The 24,095-nt window shown below is 43.6% G+C and overlaps 1 protein-coding gene across 8 annotated transcripts in view; it reads right to left on the bottom strand.

Annotated features, from left to right (window-relative positions):
• Positions 1-1,318: 1,318 nt before the first annotated feature.
• Dlg3 (discs large MAGUK scaffold protein 3) overlaps positions 1,319-24,095 on the bottom strand; it is a 62,941-nt gene continuing 40,164 nt past the window's right edge. For 3 of the 8 annotated variants that reach the window (XM_090326328.1, XM_090326334.1, XM_090326335.1), the window contains 10 exons: positions 15,217-15,393; positions 14,701-14,776; positions 13,873-13,972; positions 9,466-9,507; positions 8,121-8,171; positions 7,436-7,537; positions 6,347-6,519; positions 5,855-5,964; positions 5,442-5,533; positions 1,319-3,613 (listed from right to left, as the gene is read on the bottom strand). In XM_090326328.1, coding sequence (XP_090182454.1) covers positions 3,507-3,613; positions 5,442-5,533; positions 5,855-5,964; positions 6,347-6,519; positions 7,436-7,537; positions 8,121-8,171; positions 9,466-9,507; positions 13,873-13,972; positions 14,701-14,776; positions 15,217-15,393 — 1,030 coding nt within the window. In that variant the 3' untranslated portion in view covers positions 1,319-3,506. Of the gene's footprint in view, positions 3,614-5,441; positions 5,534-5,854; positions 5,965-6,346; positions 6,520-7,435; positions 7,538-8,120; positions 8,172-9,465; positions 9,508-11,569; positions 11,616-13,872; positions 13,973-14,700; positions 14,777-15,216; positions 15,394-24,095 lie in introns of all 8 variants that reach the window. The other 5 variants (XM_090326332.1, XM_090326330.1, XM_090326333.1 and 2 more) reach the window with 3 other exon arrangements.

Here is a 24,095-nt window from a genome sequence, read left to right on the forward strand (position 1 = left end):
GGCTTTCATTAGCAAATTGGTGGTGGTGGTGGTGGTCGTTGTCGTGGGGCTTGAGCTCAAGGCTTGTCCTTGGGCCTTTTTATGCTCATGGGTAGCACTTTACTACTTTGAGCCACAGCACTACTTCTGGTTTTCTAGTGGTTAATTGGAAATAAGAGTCCTACAGGTTCCTGGCCGGGCAGGCTTTGAATTGCAATCTTCAGATCTCAGTCTCCTGAGTTTCTAGTAACACTTTCATCTTCATAAGATAATGTTGGTCAACAAGGATTTTGTGTGCGTGTATGTGAGTTGTGGAGCATAAACTCCGGGTGGGGGGAAGTGGTGCTGTGGCTCAAGTAGTAGAGCAAGCAATGGTTCAGGTCTCACATCTTAGGGTAGGCTCATTGATTTGATTGTCCTTTTTGGGAGGGTGGAGGTGGGGCTTGAACTCAGCCTAGACTGTGTTCCTGAGCTTTTTTCTTTTTGCTCAAGGTTAGCACTCTACCACACAGCTCCACTTAGGACTTTTTGCTACTTAGAAAAAAGAGTCTCATAGACTTTCCTGTCTGGCGTAGTTTTGAACCTTACTCCTTAAATCTTCTGAGTAGCTAAGATTACAGGCATGAGCCACCAGCAATTGAGCAGTGGCTCTTCAGGCTTCTTGACATAAACTGCATGGCTTTACGGGCTCTAAGCACTTGCTCCTACTGCTGATGTCCACAGGGGTGAGTGTAACCCTTTGCAAGTTAAACCCATGTCACTTCCATTCTTGGAAATTAGTAAGCTGGAAGGTGCCCTTCTCTTAGTCATTTTCCTTCATCAGTTCACTACTAGGTTATGCTGCTTGCTTTTTTTTTTTTTTCGGTCGGTCATGGGGCTTGAACTCTGGGACTGGCCGCTGTCCCTGAGATGAAGAGCCTTGAGCCACATCACCACTTCCAGTTTTTTGGTGGTTAATTGAAGATAAGAGTCTCATGGACTTTAGTGCCCTGACTGGCTTTGAACTACGATCCTCGGATCTCAGCCTCCTGAGTAGCTAGGATAGATGTGGGCCACAGTATCTTCTATCCTGGGCACCTTTTATCACTTAACATGTGCTTCCCTATACCTAGCTGGTGCTATTCAAGGCAGCACGTGTGCCAGAATGACCCTGGTCTCTCTAAGCACCCAGCTTTTCACTTCATGCAGGGTCACATGCATCCCAAGGACTGCCTGGCAGATAAAGCAAGAAAGCATGCCCCATTGTTCCTCCCCCACAAAAGTCTGGACCCATCTCCCTGCTGTAGTGGTTCCCCCCACTGTTCAACTCCTTCAAGAAATCTCTGAGCCATAGTTCATTTGCAACTATCGTTTATTAAAAAATATATGTCTCCTTGGAAGGAACACTGGTAAACCAACTAATGTCATGCTTACTTTAAAATCTTTGCTTTTCATCCCTGCGAGGGAGGGAGAGAGGAAGGGTTGAGCATCATTGTTCACACATGTCATTGTTACCTTCAGAGATATCACCACTCCCCGCTCACCCCCCTCATCAGAGTCACAATCAGCCATCACGCTCTCTGTCTTTGCCTTCAATCCAGTGTACTGCCCAAGGGAAAGCTGCTGCCTGTTCTTTCCCCTCACTTCTGGGCCCCACAATTTACAGTTAGCCTCATTATGCTGTTAGGATACCTGTGAACATAGTTCCTGCTAGTGGCCGGTAGTGCTTAAAAGCGTCTTCAACATTGTGTCATTTGCACTGGTCCTAACCCAGTGGGCTCAACTCAAGGGCCAAGTTTTTCTAGGTTCTCCCCTGCATCATCCCTCCAGCGTGGAGGTGAGGGAGGCACATTGGCTTCAAAGGAGCACAGTGGGGTGGGGTAGGGCCTGGACCACACCTGCTGCCTGCTCTGGTGGCAGAAGGAAAACTCCCCTGGCCCCTTCACTGCCATCAGACTCTGGGAAAAGCAACAAGGTTTCACAGCTCACCAGTGAGTGAATCTTAGCTCTACAGCTCATTTATAGCATTGAAAGTCTACTTTCTTCTTGAAGAAAAAGGAAGCTACCAGCTGTTGGTGATGGGGCTGGGGTAGGGCAAATGGAGCAGCTGCAAAAGAAAAGAAAAGAAAAGAACCAAATCGAACTCACTACATGGCTGGCCATGTCCAGTGCAGTTCCATTGTCCTGGCACTGAGCCAGAAGGCAAACATCTCCATGTTCTTGTCAATGGCCCCTTAAAGGGCCCTAGCCAAATCCAGCATGTCCTCAGTGGGTCAGTGGCAGCCATTATGCACTGCAGAGCCCCAGCTTTCCCTCTGCTGACTACACAGGTGGCCAGACCTGGGTCACTTACTACATCCCGGGGCCTGGCTCTCCTCAGAACCTAGCAAGCCTTTAGAACACTGGCAAATTGGATTCTACGCATTCACTTAAATAGTAAAAGTAAAATTTGGAAGAATGAAAAGGCTGATTCAGTAGCACAACATGGTTTTGGTTTAACAGCAGCTTAAAAATGAACCAAAAAAACAAAACAAAACAAAACAAAAGGAAAGCTCTCATGCAGACATATCAGGTGGTGTAAAACAATAGGCAAGTTTATCTGGAGCATCAGTTACCATTCTCTCTTCCCATACAGGGAGGGGCTGGCTGCACTTACAGGGATGGCAGCTGATCTCTATCCCCCCTGTCTGTCAAGTCTCCAAACCCTCTGTCCCCAAGGCATAGCCTCTTCTCTCAGACTTCAGACTGATCCAGCCTGGAGCAAACCTTAGCTCTCAAGAGAATGACCCGAATGGATGCGAGTGCCCTCTGGCATGGCACTTATTACTATTCCCAATCCCTTCCCAACCAAGTGGGAGAGAAGATGCCATCTGATTGGAATATGAAAAATTAAAGCATTTCTCAAATAACATAGTACCATTGATGAAGTCACCATAGATTTTCTAGTCCCCATGTGAGTATATATAATATATATATATATTATAAGAGAGTGTATAATATATATATATAATAATTTCTATATATTTTATATAAATTACATATATATATCTATATATAAATAAGATACTTTCTGTTGCCATTACGTTGCACCGTTCAGAGCTGCAAGCCAGCAGTACAGGTGGGTAGAAATGCCCAGGAGCACCACGTCACATGGTGCTTTTAGCTCACTTCACAAGCCGTGCAGCTATCCAGAGTCTGTCTTTCCATCAGTCCTCCTCTCTTCTCTTCGCTTCTGCTGGGTGTTTATGAAAACAATGGCTCTGATGGATTCGCACCTGTGCTAGCGCTTGGGAAAGGTCCATGCAGGAATGGGCACAGTCACATGATGAGTGAGATGGCATCATCCCAAAAAATAAACTAAAACAAAACCAATTTAAAAAAAAGAAAAGAAAAGAACAGGACTAGAAAACTCAATTTTTGACATATCTTAAAAAAAGGGGACAAGAACAGTAGTCATTTGTTCTCCCCACAGGGACAGGAATGAAGAGGGAGGAGGGAAGAGGGACTTGATTTCTTCTGTTCACAAGAGAATGGTTGGAGGGGATTCTTCAGAGTTTTTCAGGGGATGGGACCCAAATGTAGTGCCCAGACTGGTCCTCAATGATTTGTTTGATTTTGTTATAAATCTCTTCCAGTGAGTCACCCTGTACAATGGCTAAAGTGAAGAGGAAAACAAAATTATTACTGTGGACCACAACATACTCCCCCCAACATCCTGCCTCTCCCAACCATCATGTGATGTCCAGGGAAGCATGGGTCTATGTTGTTAGTAAGCTGTCTATGGGTTCAGGGCAGGAGGGAAGCTAGCTAGAGGCCTCAAGCCCAGGGATAGAAGTCAGCTTTTTAACATAGCGAGATCAGGCAGCAGTGAACAGAAAAGTGTATTGATTCAAACGATGGTTAATGAGCCACCCACAACATGCCAGACTCCGCAGTTCAGTTCATGTTGCTCTTGGCTGCCATAAGGCCAGCAGTTTCATTCAAAGACTTGGAAAATCCCAATTATCTAGAGGAAGAGAGGAAAGCCACAATTTCTGGCAAGAGGCAGTACTCCTGGGGCCATCACATCTGCTCTGTGTCAGAGGTCAGCTCCGTGAGCAAGGGTATGCATGCTGATAAGAAACTCAGCTCCAAAGACTCATGGTGTGAAAGCATAGTTCTGAATGTCGGTGGTGGTATTGGTTGTTGTTGTTGTTGTTTTGCCAGACCTGGGGCTTGAATTCAGTGCCTGGGTGCTGTCTTTAGCTTTTTTGTAAGTGGTTGGGAATCTACCACTTGAGCCATAGCTCCACTACAAGCTTTTGTGACTTAACAGGAAAAAAAGTGTCTCTTATATTTGCTTGCTTGGGTTGACTTCAAATCATGATCCACAAATCTCAGCCTCCTGAGAGACTCCCAGGCCTCATGCCTCCTTATAGGCGTGAGCCACTGGCATCCAGCACATTTCTGAATTCTTTACCCAGTTAACCTAGTGGCACTACCAACTAGAATTTACTCAGCATTGCCCTGTACACACACACATAATCTGTCATTGTATTTTTTAAAAGGTAAGGGACAATTAGAAGGAATATCTGCAATGTCTTAGGAACTGACTTTCTAAAATAGATGACTGCACAAACTATACACACACACACACACACACAGAGAGAGAGAGAGAGAGAGAGAGAGAGAGAGAGAGAGAGAGAGAGAGAGAGAGAGAGAGAGAGATAACTTGAATATCACACCAAGAAATCACCATCATTAACAAACTTTTATTCAGTACCTAAGACATGGAAAGCAAAGAAAGGATGGGGAGGACGATCTGGGTGGAAGGCAAATAACATAACAGAGGAACCTGCAGAGACAAGAAAGCTGAACGAACTAGGAGAGAATGAAGGAAGGGGTGATATTGTCCAAAAAGAAATGTACTCTTTACCAGACTTACGTAATTGTAACGCCTCAGTTTATCACCTTTACAACAATTAAACATTTTTCTCCCCCACCAAAACATAAGAAAAGAAAACTAGCCAACCAATGATCCAAGACAGAATATGGGGAACGATTTATGAGAGAAATTGGCTAAACTATGATCAGACGGGTGGGAGGAACTCAAGTGCTTGGAAATGTCTGAGTTCAAGAGCTTTTATGTATGCAGCAGCTCTGTGCAGGCACCCTAAGGCCTGCCTAAACCCCTGTGAGCCGAGTTCAGGAGCAGGTGTCTGGCTGGTTTCATAGAATCCCCAGCAGAGTTGCAGGGATTTTTTTTTTTTGCTGGGTCATGGGGCTTGAACTTGACCTGGGCGCTGTCCCTGAGCTCTTCAGCTCAAGGCTACCACCTTACCCTTGAGTCAAGCCCCATTTCCTGTTTTCTAGAGGTTATTTGGATGTAAGAGCCTCAGGTCCTTTTGTGCCCGGGCTGACTTTGAACCTTGATGCTCAGATCTCAGCCTCCTAAGTAGCTAGGATAACAGGCATTAGCCACCGAGCCCGGCAGGGATTCTTACCTGTAAAGTATTCTCCAAATTCCTGATCCAGTTTCATGGCTTTGTCATAGATCTTATTTGCTTGCTCATATGTCTGTCGTCGGTTCATTTCCCTGAGGAAGACACAGAAGAATCAAGAGGTTGTTTTCATGATCAAAAAGAAGTGATCCAGGTTACCTAAAAAATCTGTCCAAGTATCCTCTCATAGCAGCCCCAGCTAACTCCATCCTCAAACCATACTGGTCTCAAAGCCCAATTGAAACAGCATGCACACACAGACACTCAAACAGAAAAGAGCAGCAAACAATGAGAGCTGGGCCAGTTTCCTTCTGCATCTACCAGGTCCTAACCCTGCCCAACAAATCACTTTACTCTTCATTTCTGTCCCAGCAGCCCATCCTAGCAGGGTGTGTCTGACCCCAGCAAACACTTACATAAGTGCTTCAATGGATTTGGGCTTGATGAAAATGGCAATGGGGTAAAGTTGTGCTTGCTGCAGTCTCTTGATAGCATTGCCGGAAACATCTAAGATGCAGTGCTTGCCCTGAGGAAGCAGATTTGTGTCAGTCCCTCTCCTTATCCACCCATCCCCACACAGAAATCTAATGGTAATCCGAATATTCTCCTAAGGACACCCCAAATGACCCAGAATATCTTTTCTCTGAAATTCTCTGGCACTTTGTTTTGCTTTTATTATCCAGAAAGGGTCACATCTGCCTAGGGGGTCCCCTATTCCTGAGTGGATGGTGATCCAGGAGGGAGACAGACACCTCCAGCTGCTGGAATCTGCACAACTGCTGTAGCTTTCGTCAGCAAGATCACTGGATAGGCCTCATGGTAGAAGAATGAGTATACAAGTGGAACTGAATGTGGATAACTGTCTTGCCTCTAAGGCTCATGGGAGGCCAGGTCACCTCTCTGCTTACCCTCTCTGCAACTGCCCGTACTGACTGAATGCTGGTCCCGTAGAGATTATCATTGAACTGGCCTGCCTCAATGAACTTGTTGTCTTGAATATCCTTCTCCATTTGTTCCCGGGATACTACAAAGTGGTAGTCCTGTCCATCCACTTCATTATCACGCCGAGGCCGAGTAGTATCTGAAGGAAAAAAAAAGAACACTATAAATCAAAGTTAAGGGTAATAATCTGCTCTGGGTCACAAAAGTTGACTTGGTTGTCTCTCACCTTAGAGGGTCACAAGGTCACTCCAGGCTTTTTCAGATAATTGGGGTGGGGGGAGTATTTGGGAGAAACGCTGCTTCTCTCCAATTACCCAAATGCAGGAAATGGAACTGTGGCTCAAGTGAAAGAAAGCTAGCCTTGAGCAAAAGAACTCAGTAACAGCACTCAGGTCGAGTTTAAGACCGAGGACCAGTGCACACACGCACACGCACACGCACACACGCACACGCACACACACACACACACACACACACACACACACACACACGCACGCGCATACACTCCCTCCCTTCTCCTAGCCATCAACTAAAATCACAAACAATGCTTAGACTGAGTCTCCTTACTTGTTCATTCTTTTTTGTTGTTGTTGTGGTTGTGGGGCTTGAACTCTGGACCTGGGCACTGTCCCTGAGCTCTTCAGCCCAAGTCTACCACCCCCCTTGTGCCACAGCCCTATTTCTGGTTTTCTAGTGATTAATTGGAGATAAGAGTCTCATGGTCTTTAATTCCTGGGCTGGTTTGAACTGTGATCTGATCCTCGGATCTCAGCCTCCTGAGTAGCTAGGACTACGGGCATGAGCCACTGTGCCCAGCTTTGTTCAATCATTCTTGACTATTATCTTATTGAGTTTACCAAAATATTAACTAAGCAACCAAACTGGGTGTCTTACTCCAACCACCCCCATCTACTCTTACGACATGTATCACTTTGTCAATTGTATCCCCTTTCCAAAGGGCCTAGACTCTGATCCTAGCCAATTTCCAGAAAGCACTACAACAGCAGTTCCCAGGGTGCCAAACTTTGCTTGTTTAGTCCAGCCTTGGCTCTTACGTGGAACACAGGATCCAAATTTATGCGGAAACTCAGAGATCAGGTCATCGTTGACTCGGTCCTTCATTGGGCCCAGGATGATTACAGGCCTAGCGTAGTGAACTGGGGATGGAGAACATTGAGACAATGAACAGAAGCCCTGCAGGGAAGCCCATTCCATCTTCGAGTCTGGCTAGAACAGAATTATGTAGCCACCACTAGAACAGAGTGAAGTATTTACAGTCATTCTCTGGGTTTTCACTACAAGAACATCAAAGATTCTTTCATTGGGTAATAGCTAAGACTTGGGGCAAGTTTGAAGCCAGAAGTTTCAGAGGCCTTATCCAAGAGATTCAGGAGAGAATTCTCTATGGACACCCAGCCATCCAGCAAAGATTTTACAGGAAGATACCCACAAGAGGAATCTGCCTCTCCTTTTCTGCAGTGACAACCCCCACTGAAACAGACCTTCATTGTAAACCTGCCCTCTCCTTGAAGACCTCCCAATAACAGGCAAAAGCATAGCAAGAGGTGTGTACAGGATGGCTTCCATGTCTTCCATGATGCAAGAGGTGCTCGATGCATATGGAGTTGAGCCTTCCTCTCCCCCTGCACCTTTCCCCCTGGTTCTAGTTCTAGTACCCACTGCATTGAGCCCGACAATAGGAGACTAATATGAAGGGAAGACTCTGAGAGGAGGGCTTACTTTCTTGCCGTATCACTGGCTCATATGATAAAATAGCATCCTCTTGTCCTTCTGTAACAAAAAGAAGACAGGTTAGCACTGTATTGTTATTCACCTTCCTGTGTACAGCATTCACCACATCCCACTTCCACTGGAAAACAAAACAAAACAAAAAACAAAAACAAACAAAACAAAAAACTGATCAAATGATATTTGCAAAAAAGACTTTAAAAAAAAAGCTATCCTTTGGCCCCAGGCAGGGTTCAGTAGTTTTCTTTCAATGAAATACTGTTGGTCAAAGAGCCAAAGCCCAGAAGCCAGGAAAGCACCATAATTTCTATCAGAACAATGTTTACATTTAACAGTTGGTTTTGATCAGTGGTTTGTTCTGGAAAGAACTATAACGATGCTTCAGCTGTCCAGGACATACTTATCCAAGTCTTTCCTCTTACCTGTACAGCCAATACTCCAAGTACTCAAGTGGATCCCCAAACCTGCAGCCTAACTTTTTCAGGTTCTAAATACTCTCCCTGCCTCTGGAAGAAGCATCCATAAAAGAGGTGCATGACTGGGCTAAGACCCCAGTGGCCCTTAAGAGCAATGCTGAGCCTGCTCTGTCCTCATGGTGGAGTTCCATGTAGCTTGACAACAATGAGGTTTTCCTAAAACAGTCACCAACCCACTTGGCCCTGGGTGCCTGCAGGTCTCAAAGTAGCTCAGAGTAACATCAAGGAAGGCAACAGCAATACCTGTACTGAGCCACAGGGTGCTTGCTAAATGGTTTCTTCTAAGATTTCTAAATGGATTTTTGAAGGTCTCTAGACACAATAGATTCCCTAGCGGCCAATATTCCTAACGTTCATCATGTTTAAGTTATGGTTCTCTGGTGGAGTTACAGAATTTCCAAAGAAAACCAGGTAATTTCCTTTCTGACCATATAATACAGCCAGGAGGTATGGAGTTCCTATCAACTAAGAAAGGCAAATTTGGTATGCTAGCCCATAGGAGCCATTTTAGCTTTTGGTCTTTGAGTTAATTTGTAAACATGGCAGCTGATGTACAGCCTGCAGTGCCAATCACAAAGATTTTTCCCACTGGCAGTTCTCCCTCCCCAGGACCCTAGAGATGATTTGAAGCCAGGCTGGCCAGAACTATGGGACTTATCTTCTTCAGCAGCCATTGGGCAAATTCCATCCCACAAGGAGAATGAACAGACACAGTATCTCCAGGGACTCAAAGTGTACGTGGCTCAAAGGAGCAGCAGCCTCTGAGCAGTAACGGCAGCCATATGACACTGGAATGAGGATGGCTGGGAGACATGATGGAGCTACATGACAAGGGGGTGGGGGAATTGACACACACTTACTGGAACTGCTTTCGCTGTCACTGGTGTTGGATGTCACTCCCTCTGCAAGCCAACAAGAAAGAGACTCCAATTCAGAACACACCACTGAGAGGTCACATGCAGCACAAAACTCAAATGCTCCAGGAATGAGACACTGAACTGCCAACTGAGTCAGGCCACAGGAGGCCTGCCACATCCAGGTCACCTAGTGGGAGGCACAACTTCAATCCTGATGCCCTGGCAACCTCCTATGTGTCCCCAGAACCTTCTTCATTCTAGCTGCAGGTCCTCCCTAGGGACTGGAATCCTTCTTTCCTTCCTTCCTTCCTTCCTTCCTTCCTTCCTTCCTTCCTTCCTTCCTTCCTTCCTTCCTTCCTCAGCAGCATGTCCTTCCTCTCAACCAAACCATCTGAGTTGGAAGGTTTCCGAATCTTATCTCAAAATGAATCTCCCAAAGCTAATGGCAGGAAAGAAGAGACAGGGGACAATTGCGGAAAAAAATGCCAGGGACTATGTTGTTCATACAGATTCGTGTAGTACATCACAACTAAGAATTGAAGCACTGGACAGTATGAGTATCCAGTAGGGAACACTGCTCTGAACTTCTTGCACACACTCCTGAAGACATCCTGACTGGGGTGGTAAGAGGGGAGAGGATGTGCCACCATCCACCATCAGATAGACATGTCAAAACACAGAGACAACTAACCAACAGGAATCTCTCAAGGACAAGACAACCATCCTATCTCAAACTGTTGGGAATCTGTCCATCTCTGAACATGGGCAAAAGATGCTCAAGCTGACATCCACATTCACAGGAGGCAAAAACAAGCCCAGCTCTCCCCCAGACAACAGGCAAATGGAGATGAGACATGAACAGATCAAACCATAGAGAGACGCTGCTCATTTCAGCCAAGACCACACTGTTCCAAATCATGATACACTGCTATCCCCACCCCCAACCCTCACTCTAGCCCCCAGGATTGATTGAGTTGCCACACATGGCTAGTTCCTGAATGCTCCTTGCTGCTAGTCTCTATTCTTCCAACCTAGATTATTTATCAAAGGAGAGTAGATACTGACAGAAACCCCCCAGTATGGCCATATGTCTATATACCTGCCTGAAGTAAGTAAGGATAACTGCAAAGGGCCAATCATTTAGACTCTCCAATTTTTCTACTCTGGGATTATTTTCCTAAATGGAATGGCTATTGAAAGTTTCCTGGGGTAAGGCATGGCCTTACATAATCTACAAGTGGTATAGATGTGTGATGCCTCCACCAGGCCAGCATAGCATCTTAGAGAGGCTTTATTGGAAACAGTCTATTAGAGATACTCTATGGACAGCTGGTAACCCCTATTCGCTGAGGTCTTGGATCTGCTGGGATAGACCAGATACAAACGGATAAAGAGGTTCATGGTATCATTGCTTCTAGTTAGAGAAACTAAAATATCTGTAATTTCTAAGCTCAACTCATTTTTTTACATTTTTTATTTATTTTATTTATTTTTTGCCAGTCATGGGGTTTGAACTCAGGGCCTGGGTGTTGTCCTTCAAGGCTAATATGCTCTACCACTAGAGCCACAGCGTCAGTTCCAGCTTTTTTCTGTTTATATAGTACTGAGGAATCAACTCATTTTTAAGGTAAACAGAGTTTATTTGAAAGTGAAAGGAAAGCTATGAAAGGAACATAGCAAAAGTCTCTGAAGACAGAGACCTTGAAGAGGAGACCCTCAACTATTTAGTGTGCTATCAATGGGAGAAGAATACAACTAGCAAGCACCCTGCCCCAGATACCAGGTTAGGCATCCACTGAGTGCTTTGCCCTAGAGACATAGTTGGGCCCATGTTACTTTCGAGGGGGAGAGATACCAAGCTCATATCCTATCAATTGGTAGTATAAAAGAAAATCACAAACATAAATATTAGGGATTTGTTACAGTTACTAGGGGTCCAGGGCAAAAAGATGACTTTCCAAGCCACATGTACTTCCTCCTGCCATGGGAACAGCGTTCTCACAAACACTGCTCTCCCCCCTTTCCCCTCCACCATATCCCCTATACCCCAAACCCACCCATCTCCACTCATGCCACAAACAGTGAATAGTGTGTAAATTTGACTTACTCAGGTTCTTTGCTCCATAATAATCGTCACTTAACCCAGGGAAGTCCTGATTTCACAGACAGCAGAGACAGAAAGAGAGAGAAGGAGGGAGGGGAGGAGGGAGGGAGATATGGAAGGAGAGAATCAGGGGGAAGAGAAAACACAGAAAAACAACAAGGGGAAGGAAGAATACAGAGGCAAGTAAGCATTAGTGATAGAAGTATGGAGTCCTATGAAGACCTAGAACTATAAGGAAGTGAAGAATTTTGCTGCAAAGAACATTCCAGGTCAGATAAGATTCTGGATTTGATGTTACTGTTTGCTGTCAGCGCTGTGGACTAGACTAGCTCCTTCTGAGGTAGTCTCTAGCCTGCAAATTGTCAGAACACAATAGGTGACATACCAAGTGTTAGAGTACTTGCTTTGACCAAATTTCTAGTTGTATAGTCCAGGTGAATGCTTTACCCATGAAATTACCATTTCCCTTGTGGCCACATGAAAGTGACATATATCCCCATGTACCAGGTGGCCAGACAGAACCATCATATACTCTGGGGAACTTTTGCCCAGTATGGTCTCACTCTGCTCAAATTCTTCAGGTAAAGTTTTCTGTCATAGACTACCCTGACTTGCTCAGCTTCTGAAGAACAAGCACAAGGTACTGTCAATTCTTGTCATCCAATGGGCACTGTTCACTTTCCTTGGACTATCTCAAGTCTAGAGCTCTACCACTTGAGCCTCAGCACCACTTCCGGCTTTTTTCTATGTATGTGGTACCGAGGACGCAAACCCGGGTCTTCGTGCATGCTAGGCAAGCACTCAAGGCTAGATTTTTGAATGGAGGTTCTAGGATTCATCTGGTATCGTATGCTGACAATATATCAGATCTGTCCCTGGTAGCTTTCCCCTACTGATGAGGAAAACCAACTCCCTCTATCATCTGTCACACAGTATGCTCAGGATGCTGAGCTCTGGTCTTCATCTGGATAAGGGCAGCTTGTATTTCTCAGGTTCACCTCAGACAGCCATAACTCCTATATAACGTAACTGACCCAAGAAGGCCTAAAAAGTGCTACTTCCTATTTGAGTGTGACAGTCTTTTGCCAGTTCCCATGGATGGACAGAGCCAGATCACTCCATACAAAATGGGGAGGGGTGACTGGTAAATGAGATGTTTACAATTCACAATGAGACAAATGAAACACTACTGTTCAAGCTTGACCTGATGTTTAAGTTTAGAGACAGAGCAATTAACTTCTGAGGCAGGGTAAGATTTATCAGGACTGGATTGGGCACTGGTGTGTCAAAACTGTCATCTTAGCTAATAGGGAGGCTGAGAATCCAGGTTCAAAGCCAGCCAGAATAAAAATATCCAAGAGACTCATCTCTAGTTAACCAGCAAAAAGGGAGACATGGAGGTTTGGCTCAAAGGGTAGAATACCAGCTGTGAGTAAAAGAAAAAAAAAAGCAGCAGAGTACAAGACATGAAGTTCAAGCAGAGTACAAGCTCCAGTGCCACACACACACACACACACACACACACACACACACACACACACACACACACACGATGGAAGGATGGATAGATAGCTAAATAGATAGATATATTTACTAACATTGTTTATTAATGTTGTTCAGCATTATAACCTTGTCAACCAAATCAGCTCTGGTCTCTCAATAAATCTTTCTTTAGACTATGTTGAACGATATTGCCCCAATATCAACTAATGTAAGCAGTAAAAGTTTTCTTAGGGAATTTGGCTCTGCAGTTCCACTAGAAAACAGTGATCCTGAGCCTGTTAAAGGTCATGGAGATGTTCTGTGTTCTTATGTATATGGGCAGAATTCCAGAAACAGCCCCAACACCAAGTGCCTGGGAAGGCCAAGCTCTTCTCTTGACACACATGAATGAAGTGAAGGAAAGAAAACACAAAAGGCAGAAGCCAGGAGAGCAACAGTCTTTATAACTTGTTCTCTTGAAGAAAATAATAAATAAATAAAACATTTTGCTAACCCTGATACTGACTGAAAACTGCTCCTTACCCCCACAGCAGAGCTGCCTGGCATTTCCAACTCCAGTGCCAGGTACATTCTGAAGGCTGAAACTGGGACCAGCCCCACCTCAGAGCCTCCAGCATTCATTCCAAGTGAGGAGCTTGACAAACAAGCCCAAAATTCTCCTGTGCAGAGGGCTTCTGCTTTGATTTTGCAAACAAGCAGGTGCACACTAGTGGCACATGTGGCTCCTCGTATGAGAAGGGACAACTGAGGACAAGAGGATGGGGCTGTGGTCAATCTGCCCTGTGGACTCTGCTGCTACTTACGTTCCTGTATGCTGCTCTCCTGGGCCATGTTTTCTTTGCTCTTGTAAAATGGAAACTTTCGAGAGAGGCGAAAACTCTTTTTACGTTTCGTTTTGATCGACTGTGAAAGAACATGAAGATGGAGGGGGAAGGGACAGAAGAAAAAAAAACAACAATGGATTTTAAAGCATGCAAGAAAAACTAAAATGGAGACAATGATGAGCTAAATAAAAGACCATCTCTCACAAATGGAATCTATGAGATTAAATGAAAGTTGATGTAAGAGGAAAATTATGTTTACAGGAAAACGTTGGAGGGATGTTAGAAGTTTCTACCTAGCCCAACCTCACAGCACTCACTGGCACTTCCTAAAGAACAAAGGTCACTGTAGCCTCCTGGACATGCGCCCTAAGGTGCCACTGATTAGAGACAGTCATTTATTCCATGCCTCTTTCCTCTAGTGCTCCGGAAGTTCTTTGGCCTGTGAAGCTCATAGAAGAAAAGGCGTCACTGGAGAGCCCTCGTGACTCATGTGATTTGAAGGGAGGCGGAAGCTGTAACCAGGGAGATACCTATGAGTGTTTTCCATCTTCCCCACCACGTAGCCAATTGTAACACATCTTCCAGAGCCAAATACCCAGGGGAAGGGCCCAGACTAGCCATGAGCTTTTCAATACTCCCTCTGCTTTCTGAAAAGCAGTCAGTCCTATGTCTAACAGGATGGAGCCAGCCCCCTGGAAAAAAAAAGACGTTCTTTTGTACTCCCCAGTTGTCCTAGCATCACATCAAACTCCAAGATTCTTGCCCCTCTTTATAACCTGACTGATTTCCTTAGATATTGCCACTTACCCTGTTAGACTCAATCATCCCTGTCCTGGCATGGAATTTGACAGTTTTCAATCGAGCTCGCTCTTTCTTTTCCACCCTGTTTGAGAGTCAGAAAGAAATATGGTTACTGCCAGATCTTGGTCTTAGCAGCCAGCACAGCAAGTACTGTGGCTCATTCAGTAAAAACCTTGTCCTGAGTACTAATCCTTTACTAAAATTCATCATAAGACACGTAAGATACCCTCAAGCAACTTACAGTGCAATAGGAAAACAAGACAGAGACACCGAGAGAAGCAGAAAAGGCTTCACTCATGATCATGACAACTCACCCCTGTTTTTCTTGCCAGTCCTGGAACTTGAAATCAGGGCCTGGGCAAGGTCCTTGAGCTTTTTCAAGGCTAGCACACTACCACTTGAGCCACAGCACCAACCACTTCTGGCTTTTTCCGTGTATATAGAACCAAGGAATCGAACCCAGGGCTTCGTGCATGCTAGGCAAGCACTCTACTGATAGACCACATTCCCACCCCAACTCACCTCTTTTTACTGGGGATTACGCCGATCTGCTCACTTTCTCCATGTGGGGTCACCAGCCTTGCTTGCCACCACTCATCATCAGAGGCATTAATGACATGCAGTATATCTCCATAAGAGAAGCTGAGCCCCTGGCTTGGCAGGCAGCTGTCCCGAGTCCGGTCATAATCAAACAGGGCCCTGAAACATATGGTGAAAATAAAGTGCTCATCCATCCCTAATTTCTTAGAAACCAGAATGTAGAAAGAACAGCAGAAGAATGCTGACTTGACACCATGGACACAGCACCCTCACAGCAGAAAGGAGAAACAAGGGAGTCTCTTGGAGATGGTGTTCTTCTTTCAGTCTCAAATGGTAAACATGAACAGCCTTCTCCCCATTTACGAAAGGGGTGTGAAGGAAAATCATTTACAGTGCTCATCTCCTCCTGACTTCTGGATATAACACTGCAGCTTAAAAAGTATGACAGTCGGGGCTGGGAGTTTGGCCTGGTGGTAGAGTGCTTGCCTAGCATGCACGAAGACCCGGGTTTGATACCTCGGTACCACATGCAAAGCAAAAAAAAGCCAGAAGTGGTGCTGTGGCTCAAGTGGGAGAGCCCTATCCTTGAGAAAATCCAGGGACAGTGTTCAGGCCCTGAGCTCATGCCCAGGACTGGCAAAAAAAAAAAAAGTACGACAGTCCACTAGCCCTCTCCCGCTACTTCACGCTAGAAAACAAAGCCACCAAGGGCTCTCTCAGCTTGCAAACATACCTCTGAGAAAGAGTTGAAGGCATTACAAATAAAAGCAGTTCACTACAACTTCAAACAAAGGTAAATGCTGCAGAAACACTAAAGAAAGAGCCTTGTATCAAAAGGCAGCCAAGGAAAAAAAACTAAGGCTGCAACAGACCATACATATCCAGTGAGTATAGGGCTTTAAATATTTTTTGCCTGTCCTGGGGCTTGAACTCAGGGCCTAAGCACTGTCCTTGGGCTTTCTCAAGGCTAGAGCTCTACCACTTAAGCCACAGCACCACTTCTGTCTTTTTTCTATGTATGTGGCACTGAGGAATCGAACCTGGGTCTTCATGCATGCTAGGCAAGCACTCTACCACTAGGCCAAACTCACAGCCAGGGCTTTAAATTTTAAGGACAGGGTGACATAGTCCAAAAAGGAATGTATTCATTGCCTTACTGTAACCCTTCTGTACATCACCTTTATAATAACAATCAGATAATAAAAACTAGTAAATAAAGTAAATTTTGGAAAGAACAGAACATTTGGGAGGGAGGGAGAGAGGGAGACTGAAAGAGAGGGCGAAAGGGAGGGAAGATGTGAAAATTATGCACATCATCAATCCCAGTACTTGTAAGGGTGACACAGAAAGATTACAAGTTCCAGGTCAGCCTGGGCTAAAGTGAGAATTTATCTAAAGAAATAAATCAAAATTGGGAGTTACAGGGTAAGTATTTAGGTGATGAGAAGGCAGAGTTTATTTATAATATAATGTGTGTTTTAGTACTTCATTGAACTATACTAACCTTTGACAACAGGAATAAGTTGGGGAAATGGCACTGACAATGTAAACATGTTTTTTAGATACCCACAATCCAATTATTTATACTTTCTAAGCATCTGAGCATTAAATAAAACTAATGTAGCAATATATTTCCAAGATATATCAAGACATTCAGAACATTGAATTTGATGGGAACAAGATAAGTAAAAACAAAATAAACACAGTACAAAGTCAACAAGAACACCAGCAGTTTCAGGGCATACTGGAAAGTGTACTGTTTGATTTGTTTAAATACAGCAAGTGTTTCTTTGATAATTTCCAGAATGTTTTCTATGCATCCTGGGGCTGGAATGGAACTCAAGGCATGAGTGCTATCCTTGAACTTTTGTGCTCAAAACTAGAACTCAGCCACTGTATGCCACTGCTTAATTTCTAGATTTTTGGTAGTTAATTAGAGAGAAGAGTCTTGCCCCCACCAGTGGCTCACGCCTGTAATCCTAGCTATTCAGGAAACTGAGATCTGAGGATCCCAGTTCAAAGCCAGTCTGGGCAAAAAAGTCCCCATGAAACCCTTATCTCCAATCAACCACTCAAAAAAGTAGAAGTGACACTGTGGCTCAAATTGGTTAAGAGTTAGCCTTGAGCAAAAGAGCTCAGGGATGGCTGGGAGTTTAGCCTAGTGGTAGAGTGCTTGCCTAGCTGCATGCACGAAGACCCGGGTTCGATTCCTCGGTGCCATATACATAGAAAAAAAGCCAGAAATGGTGCTGAGGCTCACGTGGTAGAGCTCTAGCCTTGAGAAAGCCCAAAGACAGTGCCTAGGCCCTGAGTTCAAGGCCCAGAACTGGCAAAAAAAAGAGCTCAGGGACAACACCCAGGCCCTGAGTTCAAGCCCCACAATGGACAACAAAATAGCCTTGCAGACTTTCCTGCCTGGACTGGTGATCCTCAGATCTCAGCTTTCTGAATAGCTAGGATTATAGGCATGAGCCACCAGCAAACTGGCAATTTTCAGAAAAATTTAAAACAACTAATAAAGTAAATAAATATAGCAAGCACTGGCTTGTGTCATTTACTTCAGAAGATGCTCCCTAGTAAACAAGACAATAAAAGAAAGTTATATAATTCCAATTTCCCAATAAAACACGGTACCCAAGACCATGTGGATTTTGTTTAAAAACCCTATGAATGATGAGTGAACAAAAGAATATTAAACAATTGGATGGGCTGTGTTTTTTAGCTATGATTTTGTTAAGGACATAAAAGCAAAACCTCTAAGCTTGAAATGTTGGAATATATTATTCTCAATTGTGAATTTAAAAGATTAATTAAGAATTTCTTTTTCAATCAATTAAATCTCCAAAGGTCTCTGAGACCCATTTGCCCATATCTTATCCAAAAAAAGAAAACTCTCTAAATAATCTTAGTTTCTTTCTACTCTAGCATTTAATGAGCCCAGTTTCTTTCTTACCAAGCTAAGCGTTACAATTCTTTCAACAATTATTTCCTTTGTCATGATTTTGAACTGTTTTCCATACCCATGATATGGCTTTTCTCTAAATCCGATCTTACTTTTCCTGTTGAAATTTTATTGTACTAAGAAGTGAAAAACTTCCTCACCAACATGAAAAATAGGTCCACATATATGCAAGACCTCACTTAGAGACAGCTCTCAGACAAGGTCTCTTAAATCCCATAAAAGTTGCATGTATGAAAGAAAGAAAAAAAAAGGGTGGGGAGGGAAGGAGAGAGGAGGGAAGGGAGAGAGAGAGAGAGAGAGAGAGAGAGAGAGAGAGAGAGAGAGAGAGAGAGAGAGAGAGAGAGAGAGAAGGAAGGAAGGAAGGAAGGAAGGAAGGAAGGAAGGAAGGAGAAAGGAAGGAAGAGAGAAAGAGACTAACTCATCACTTGGCTACGTCTAGAATATACTGTTCTTCTATTATTTAAATACTGAGTCTTCTTAATGCAGAGCCTTGTATTAGAGAGACAGTAGACACAAAAGCAGAATGTTGTAGGAAGAATGAAAGGAGAATCAAGGTCCAGAGCATTCACAAGGGGTACAGATTATATCTGGTTTGAAAAACTACAAGGAGAAATTTCATGTTTTGTGCTGGTACTGAGATTTGAACCCAGGGGCTTGGGTACTATCTCTGAGCTTTTTCTGCTACAGGTTCGTACATTACCACCTGAGCCATACTTCTACTTCTGGCTTTTTGCTAGTTAATTAAAGATAAGAATATCATGGCCTTTCCTGCCCAGGTTGGCTTTGAACCACAGTTCTTAGCTCTTGAGCAACTGGCGCTCAGCTAATAATCATTTTTGAACTGAGCCTTCAATATAGGTTCAGGATTTCCAAAGGTAAAGATGGCAAGAGAAAGAGAGAGGTCTTCCCAGCTAAAGAGACTGAGTAAGCAAAGGCTTGGAGGCAAGAAAAATACTATGTTTGGAGCTAACTAGTGTACTCTAATCTAGCTGGGCCACAAGAGTACCAGAATGGAACCTGAGTATGAACAACCATTCACTTTGCAGGCCTTGTGGGACTCATTTCACTGCCTTGGCTTTTTAAATTATGATATATTTCCATGTGGAAATGAACCCAAGAGCGAGTAGGCAAGAGTATATCACAATAAACTCTCTCTCTGATATGACATATACTTCCCATACTAAGAAAAGGTATGTAAATTAGACTTCAATAAATTTTAAAATATGTCAACTATCTTCCTAAGATCTTTGAGAAGCATATTAAATTGTGGCCATCTATATGTGTATCAGAAACAGCCTGGAATCCTAATTAATTGGCTGTGTTTGGGCATGTCCTGTTAGACTTGGTCAGGAGGGGAGCTTCTTTTTCCATGTCTCTGACATCTCCTTATCCTTCGTTATCCTCAGGGAAAGCAGTAAGGAAGCCAAGGCAGATACTGCACCTTTGACACTAAATGGAACCATGCTTACAGAAACAAAATCCTACACATGCAAGACCCAGATGACACAGAAACCAACCATTTCAACCTCCTTCCGGGGACAATGAGCAGGGAAAAAGAAATCCAAAGCCAGGTGCCAAGTGTCTCAAACCTGTACTCCTAGCTACTCAGGAAGCTGAGATCTAAGATCACAATTCAAAGCCAGTCTAGACAGGGAAGTCCATGAGAAACTTATCTCCAATTATCTAACAAAAGAAGCCAGAAGTGGAGCTGTGGCTCAAGTGGTAGAGCACTAACCTTGAGCACCAAAGCTTGAGGTCAATTCCCCAGGCCCTGAGTTAAAGCCCCAGGACTGGCACACAAAAAGCCAAACTCCTTTGTATAAAGAAAGGCTGACTTTTGAAAGTCTTAAAAAAATAAAGGAGAGTACTGTATATAAACCTCAAAAAAATAAAAAAAATAAATAAAGGCTGTCACTGGGGCTGGGAAGCTGGCCTAGTGGTAGAATGGTTGCCTGTCATGCATAAGGCCCTGGGTTCAATTCCTCTGTGGAACATAAAAATAAAATTAATTAAAAAAGGAAAATAACTACTAAAAAAAGAAAGGCTGTCATTACCTTGTCTGCTACCTGTTTTACTCTTTGTACAAGGGGGAAGTTCACCCAGCTTGGTTTACCTGACAAGAGGAAGACTAGAAACCTCAAAAATCCCTTATTTTTTCTGAGTCTAGATAAAAAGAATGTCATGGAGCCTCTGAGTTAAGAAGTGGTGAAGTAAATGGGAATACCATTTCATGAGAAAACCAAGATTACAGAAACATTGTCAATGCCAGGGCAAAGCCATCATGTTCCTTGCACACAGAAGATGATTTTTTCAGCCCATTAACACCCCTACCTTTCAAGTCATGGTCATGCACCTAAAAGAAGCCAGGGAAACCCAGACTGAGGGCTTTCCTGTAATTTTTCAAACATGGAGGCACCACAGAAGAATACAGAATTACTTTACAATTGGGAATATAGAGTGGGGCTCAGCCAGGCGCTGGTGGCTCATACTTGTAATCCTTAGGAGGCTGAAGTCTAAGGATCACAGTTTAAAGCTAACCTGTCTTATTTCCAACGAACCACTTGAAAACCAGAAGTGGAGCTTTGGCTCAAAGTAGTAGATTGGAGCTTAGGGATAGCACTAGGGCCTTGAGTTCAAGCCCCATGACCAACAAAAACAACAACAAAAAGTGGCATATAGGCACCAAAGAAGCCTTTCAGTGCCACTTTACCAGCAGAAGCAGTAGATATCACCAATTTCCCCCAAAATGCAGTTTTGAGTTGCAGGCTGGTCTTCATGGTACCTTTGAAGGCCACTGCCTACCCTCCTAAGGAGACAATATTTTCAAAGGTCTTGGGACCCATACTGTTTATGAGGTCACCTTTCAAATATCCCCCTAGGAAATGCATGTGCACTCCCACAGGGATAATGCATGTGCTTTTGGCCACTTTGCCAATCTTCTTTCTGCTGAGTCTCTTTGCTGGATGGAAAAGCAAGAGCATAATCAGCTCTAAGTAAACAGGTTACCAGGCAAGAAAGCCTTTGTATTTCAGGTCCAAAATTGTGAGATTTGGGTCTGAAAGAGCCAAAGACATCAGAAACACCTGGCACAGCCCTGTGGGCATCTTAGTAAACAGGAATGCAATGAGAATGGCAAGTAGCAAAGAAAACTACTCAGGCAGGTTTCTCCATGCAAAAGAAACAAGAACATTTTAGCACTAATAGCCTCAAAGGCAAAGGGCAGCTTCTGTATAACTCAACTAGGACCAGTGTCCGCATCTCAATTTGCAGCTCAGGCTATCTGTAGCCTGGGATGCTCTGTGGTTCCTTCCATTCCTCTACACAAATCCCCTGTGGCCTAGCCCAAGTGTCTCCCTACTTTGCGAGCCTGCCCTTGACAAATTCTCTTTGTCAAAATTCATACCAGGCATTTGGTGGCAGTCTTTCTTTATAATGTCTTATTGATGACGACTGGATTCTGGCATGCTTCTTTGAGCTGTCAGATGGTATCAGGTCCTTTGAGGACTTGAAATCATGTCTTTTGCTACATATGGGGATCTGAATCTTTGCAAATGGTGGATGGGTCCGGGATAGTCCATAGAACACCTTCCAGGTTACTATTCCTTAGTGTGCTGTTGTGCTTCTCTCACATAGAAAAAAAAATAGTACGGCTGGGAATGTGGCTTAGTGCTTGGCTAGCGTGCATGAAGCCCTGGGTTTAACTCTTTCATACCACATACACAGAAGAAGCTGGAAGTAGCATTGTGGCTCAAAGGGTAGAGTGCTAGCCTGGAGCAAAAGAAGCTCAGAGACAGTGCCCAGGCCCTGAGTTCAAGCCCCACGACAGGCAAAAAAAAAAAGAAAAAGAAAAGAAAAGAAAAAGAAAGAAAGAAAAGAAAAAAAGAAGAAAATACAGATAAAGGGCAAATATTATTGAAAGTTCAAGCAGTCAATCCATTGTATGACTGGTATAACGTAAGCACAGAAAACCAAAAAGCAGGAGTCACTCATTAGCCCTTGACCCTGGTAAGAGTATTCAACTTTCTAGAGGCTTTGCATAAACAGTCTAAAACCCAATCCCAACCTCTTGGGGAGACACAGAGTGGATTGTCAGGATGACAGAAAGTATCACTAACAGCAAGTCTGCCCTTTTGGCACACCTTGAACATGGCTACATGCACAGCAAATAAAGACATTTTCTTAGTATATCTTAAAGTTTCTGGCACTAGAGGGAAACTATCACTTTAAAAAGATACCTTTTATGAGATAACCAAGGGACAGCAAAGGAGATGAGAGACAACATAGTACATTAAGGACAACAATCATTCATTATATGGCTTTTGTTTCAATATCCTGGAGGTCCTTTCAATTAGCTTCACATTATATGGCCTTATGTATCAAGATTTTGCTCTATTGCAAATCTCTGCTAGTAGAGCCCAAGGTTTCTACTGATTATGACGAATGAGGGAAACCATTGAGCCTAATTTCCTTTGAGTCTGGCTTACTTCACTTATCTCACTTTGTTATCTGATATATTGAATTTATTTGTATTTGGATATTTGAAATTTGATAAGGAAGGGGGGAAAACCAAGATGGGTGGGGGGTGTGGGGGGGGGAGGGAAATGGGTACCAAGACATGTGAAAGGGTATCAATGTATGTGAATTAATGCACCTTCTATCTGGCAAATATCATGTAACCCTTTTACTAATTACAATAAAAAAAATTTAAAAAAAAGATACCTTTTTGCCAGCCCTGGGGCTTGAACTCAGGGCCTGAGCACTGTCTTTGGTTGGGCATTCTCAAGGCTACACACTACTACTTGAGCCACAGCACCATTTCTGGCTTTTTCCTGTATAGGTCATACCAATGAATTGAACCTAGGGCTTCGTGCATGCTAGGCAAGCATTCTTACTACTAAGCTATGCTCCCGGCCCTTAAAAAGATATCTGAACACTAGTCAATCCACACTGAGCAAGAGCCTGGGTTCATAGCACCTACAAATGATAGGGGGGCAAGTAGGGATTACAAGTAGAGGCCAAGGACTAGCTGAATCTAGGTAGTCACTGGTATAGGAATCTCTGCCCTACCATTACATACATTGTTGATACTTTAAAACACTTATTATTGGTCAGGCACCAATGGTTCATGCCTATCCTCCTAGCTTCTCAGGAGGCTAAAATCTGAGGATCTCTGCTCTAAGCCAGACAGACAAATTTAAGAGATTCTTAACTCCAAATTAACCAGCAAATCAGATGCATGGCATGAGTGGCATATCACCAGCACCAACAAAACAAAACAAACATATCGCTAGATTGGGATGTAACTCAGTGGTGGATGGTTTGCCATATATATACATACATATATATATATACACATATGTATGTATGTATATATATGTGTATATATGTATGTATATATATATACAAACTTTTGAGTTTTATCTCTAAAATCATTAAAATATATATTATTGGTCCCGGAGTGCATCTTCATAGTAGAGTGCTTGCTTGGCAAGTAGAGGTCCTGCATCTGATTCCTAGCAGAAGAATAAAAAAAATACAATCCAGGTGTTGGTGGCTCACACTTGTAATCCTAGCTACTCAGAAGAACTGAAGATCATGGGTTGAAGCCAGCTTGGGCAAGAATGTTCACGAGACTCTTATCACCAATTAACCACCAAAAAAGAAAAAAAAAGCCAAATTGCCAGATGTAGAGTTAGAGTTCAAGTGGTAGAGGGTTATCCTTAAGCAAAAAGGCCAAGGGATAGCACCCAGGACTTGAATACAAGCCTCAGGATTTGCACAGAAATAAAAATAAAAATTGTATTACCCTCAAATTCTGTCAGATTGCCTTGTTGGCACTGTAACTGAATACTTTCACTCACTAATGAGTAAGACCAAGTCAAACTCCACCAAACACCAC

This window comes from Megascapheus bottae, chromosome X (assembly GCF_031878675.1).
Source record: "Megascapheus bottae isolate mThoBot1 chromosome X, mThoBot2.hap1, whole genome shotgun sequence".
Taxonomy (NCBI): domain Eukaryota; kingdom Metazoa; phylum Chordata; class Mammalia; order Rodentia; family Geomyidae; genus Megascapheus; species Megascapheus bottae.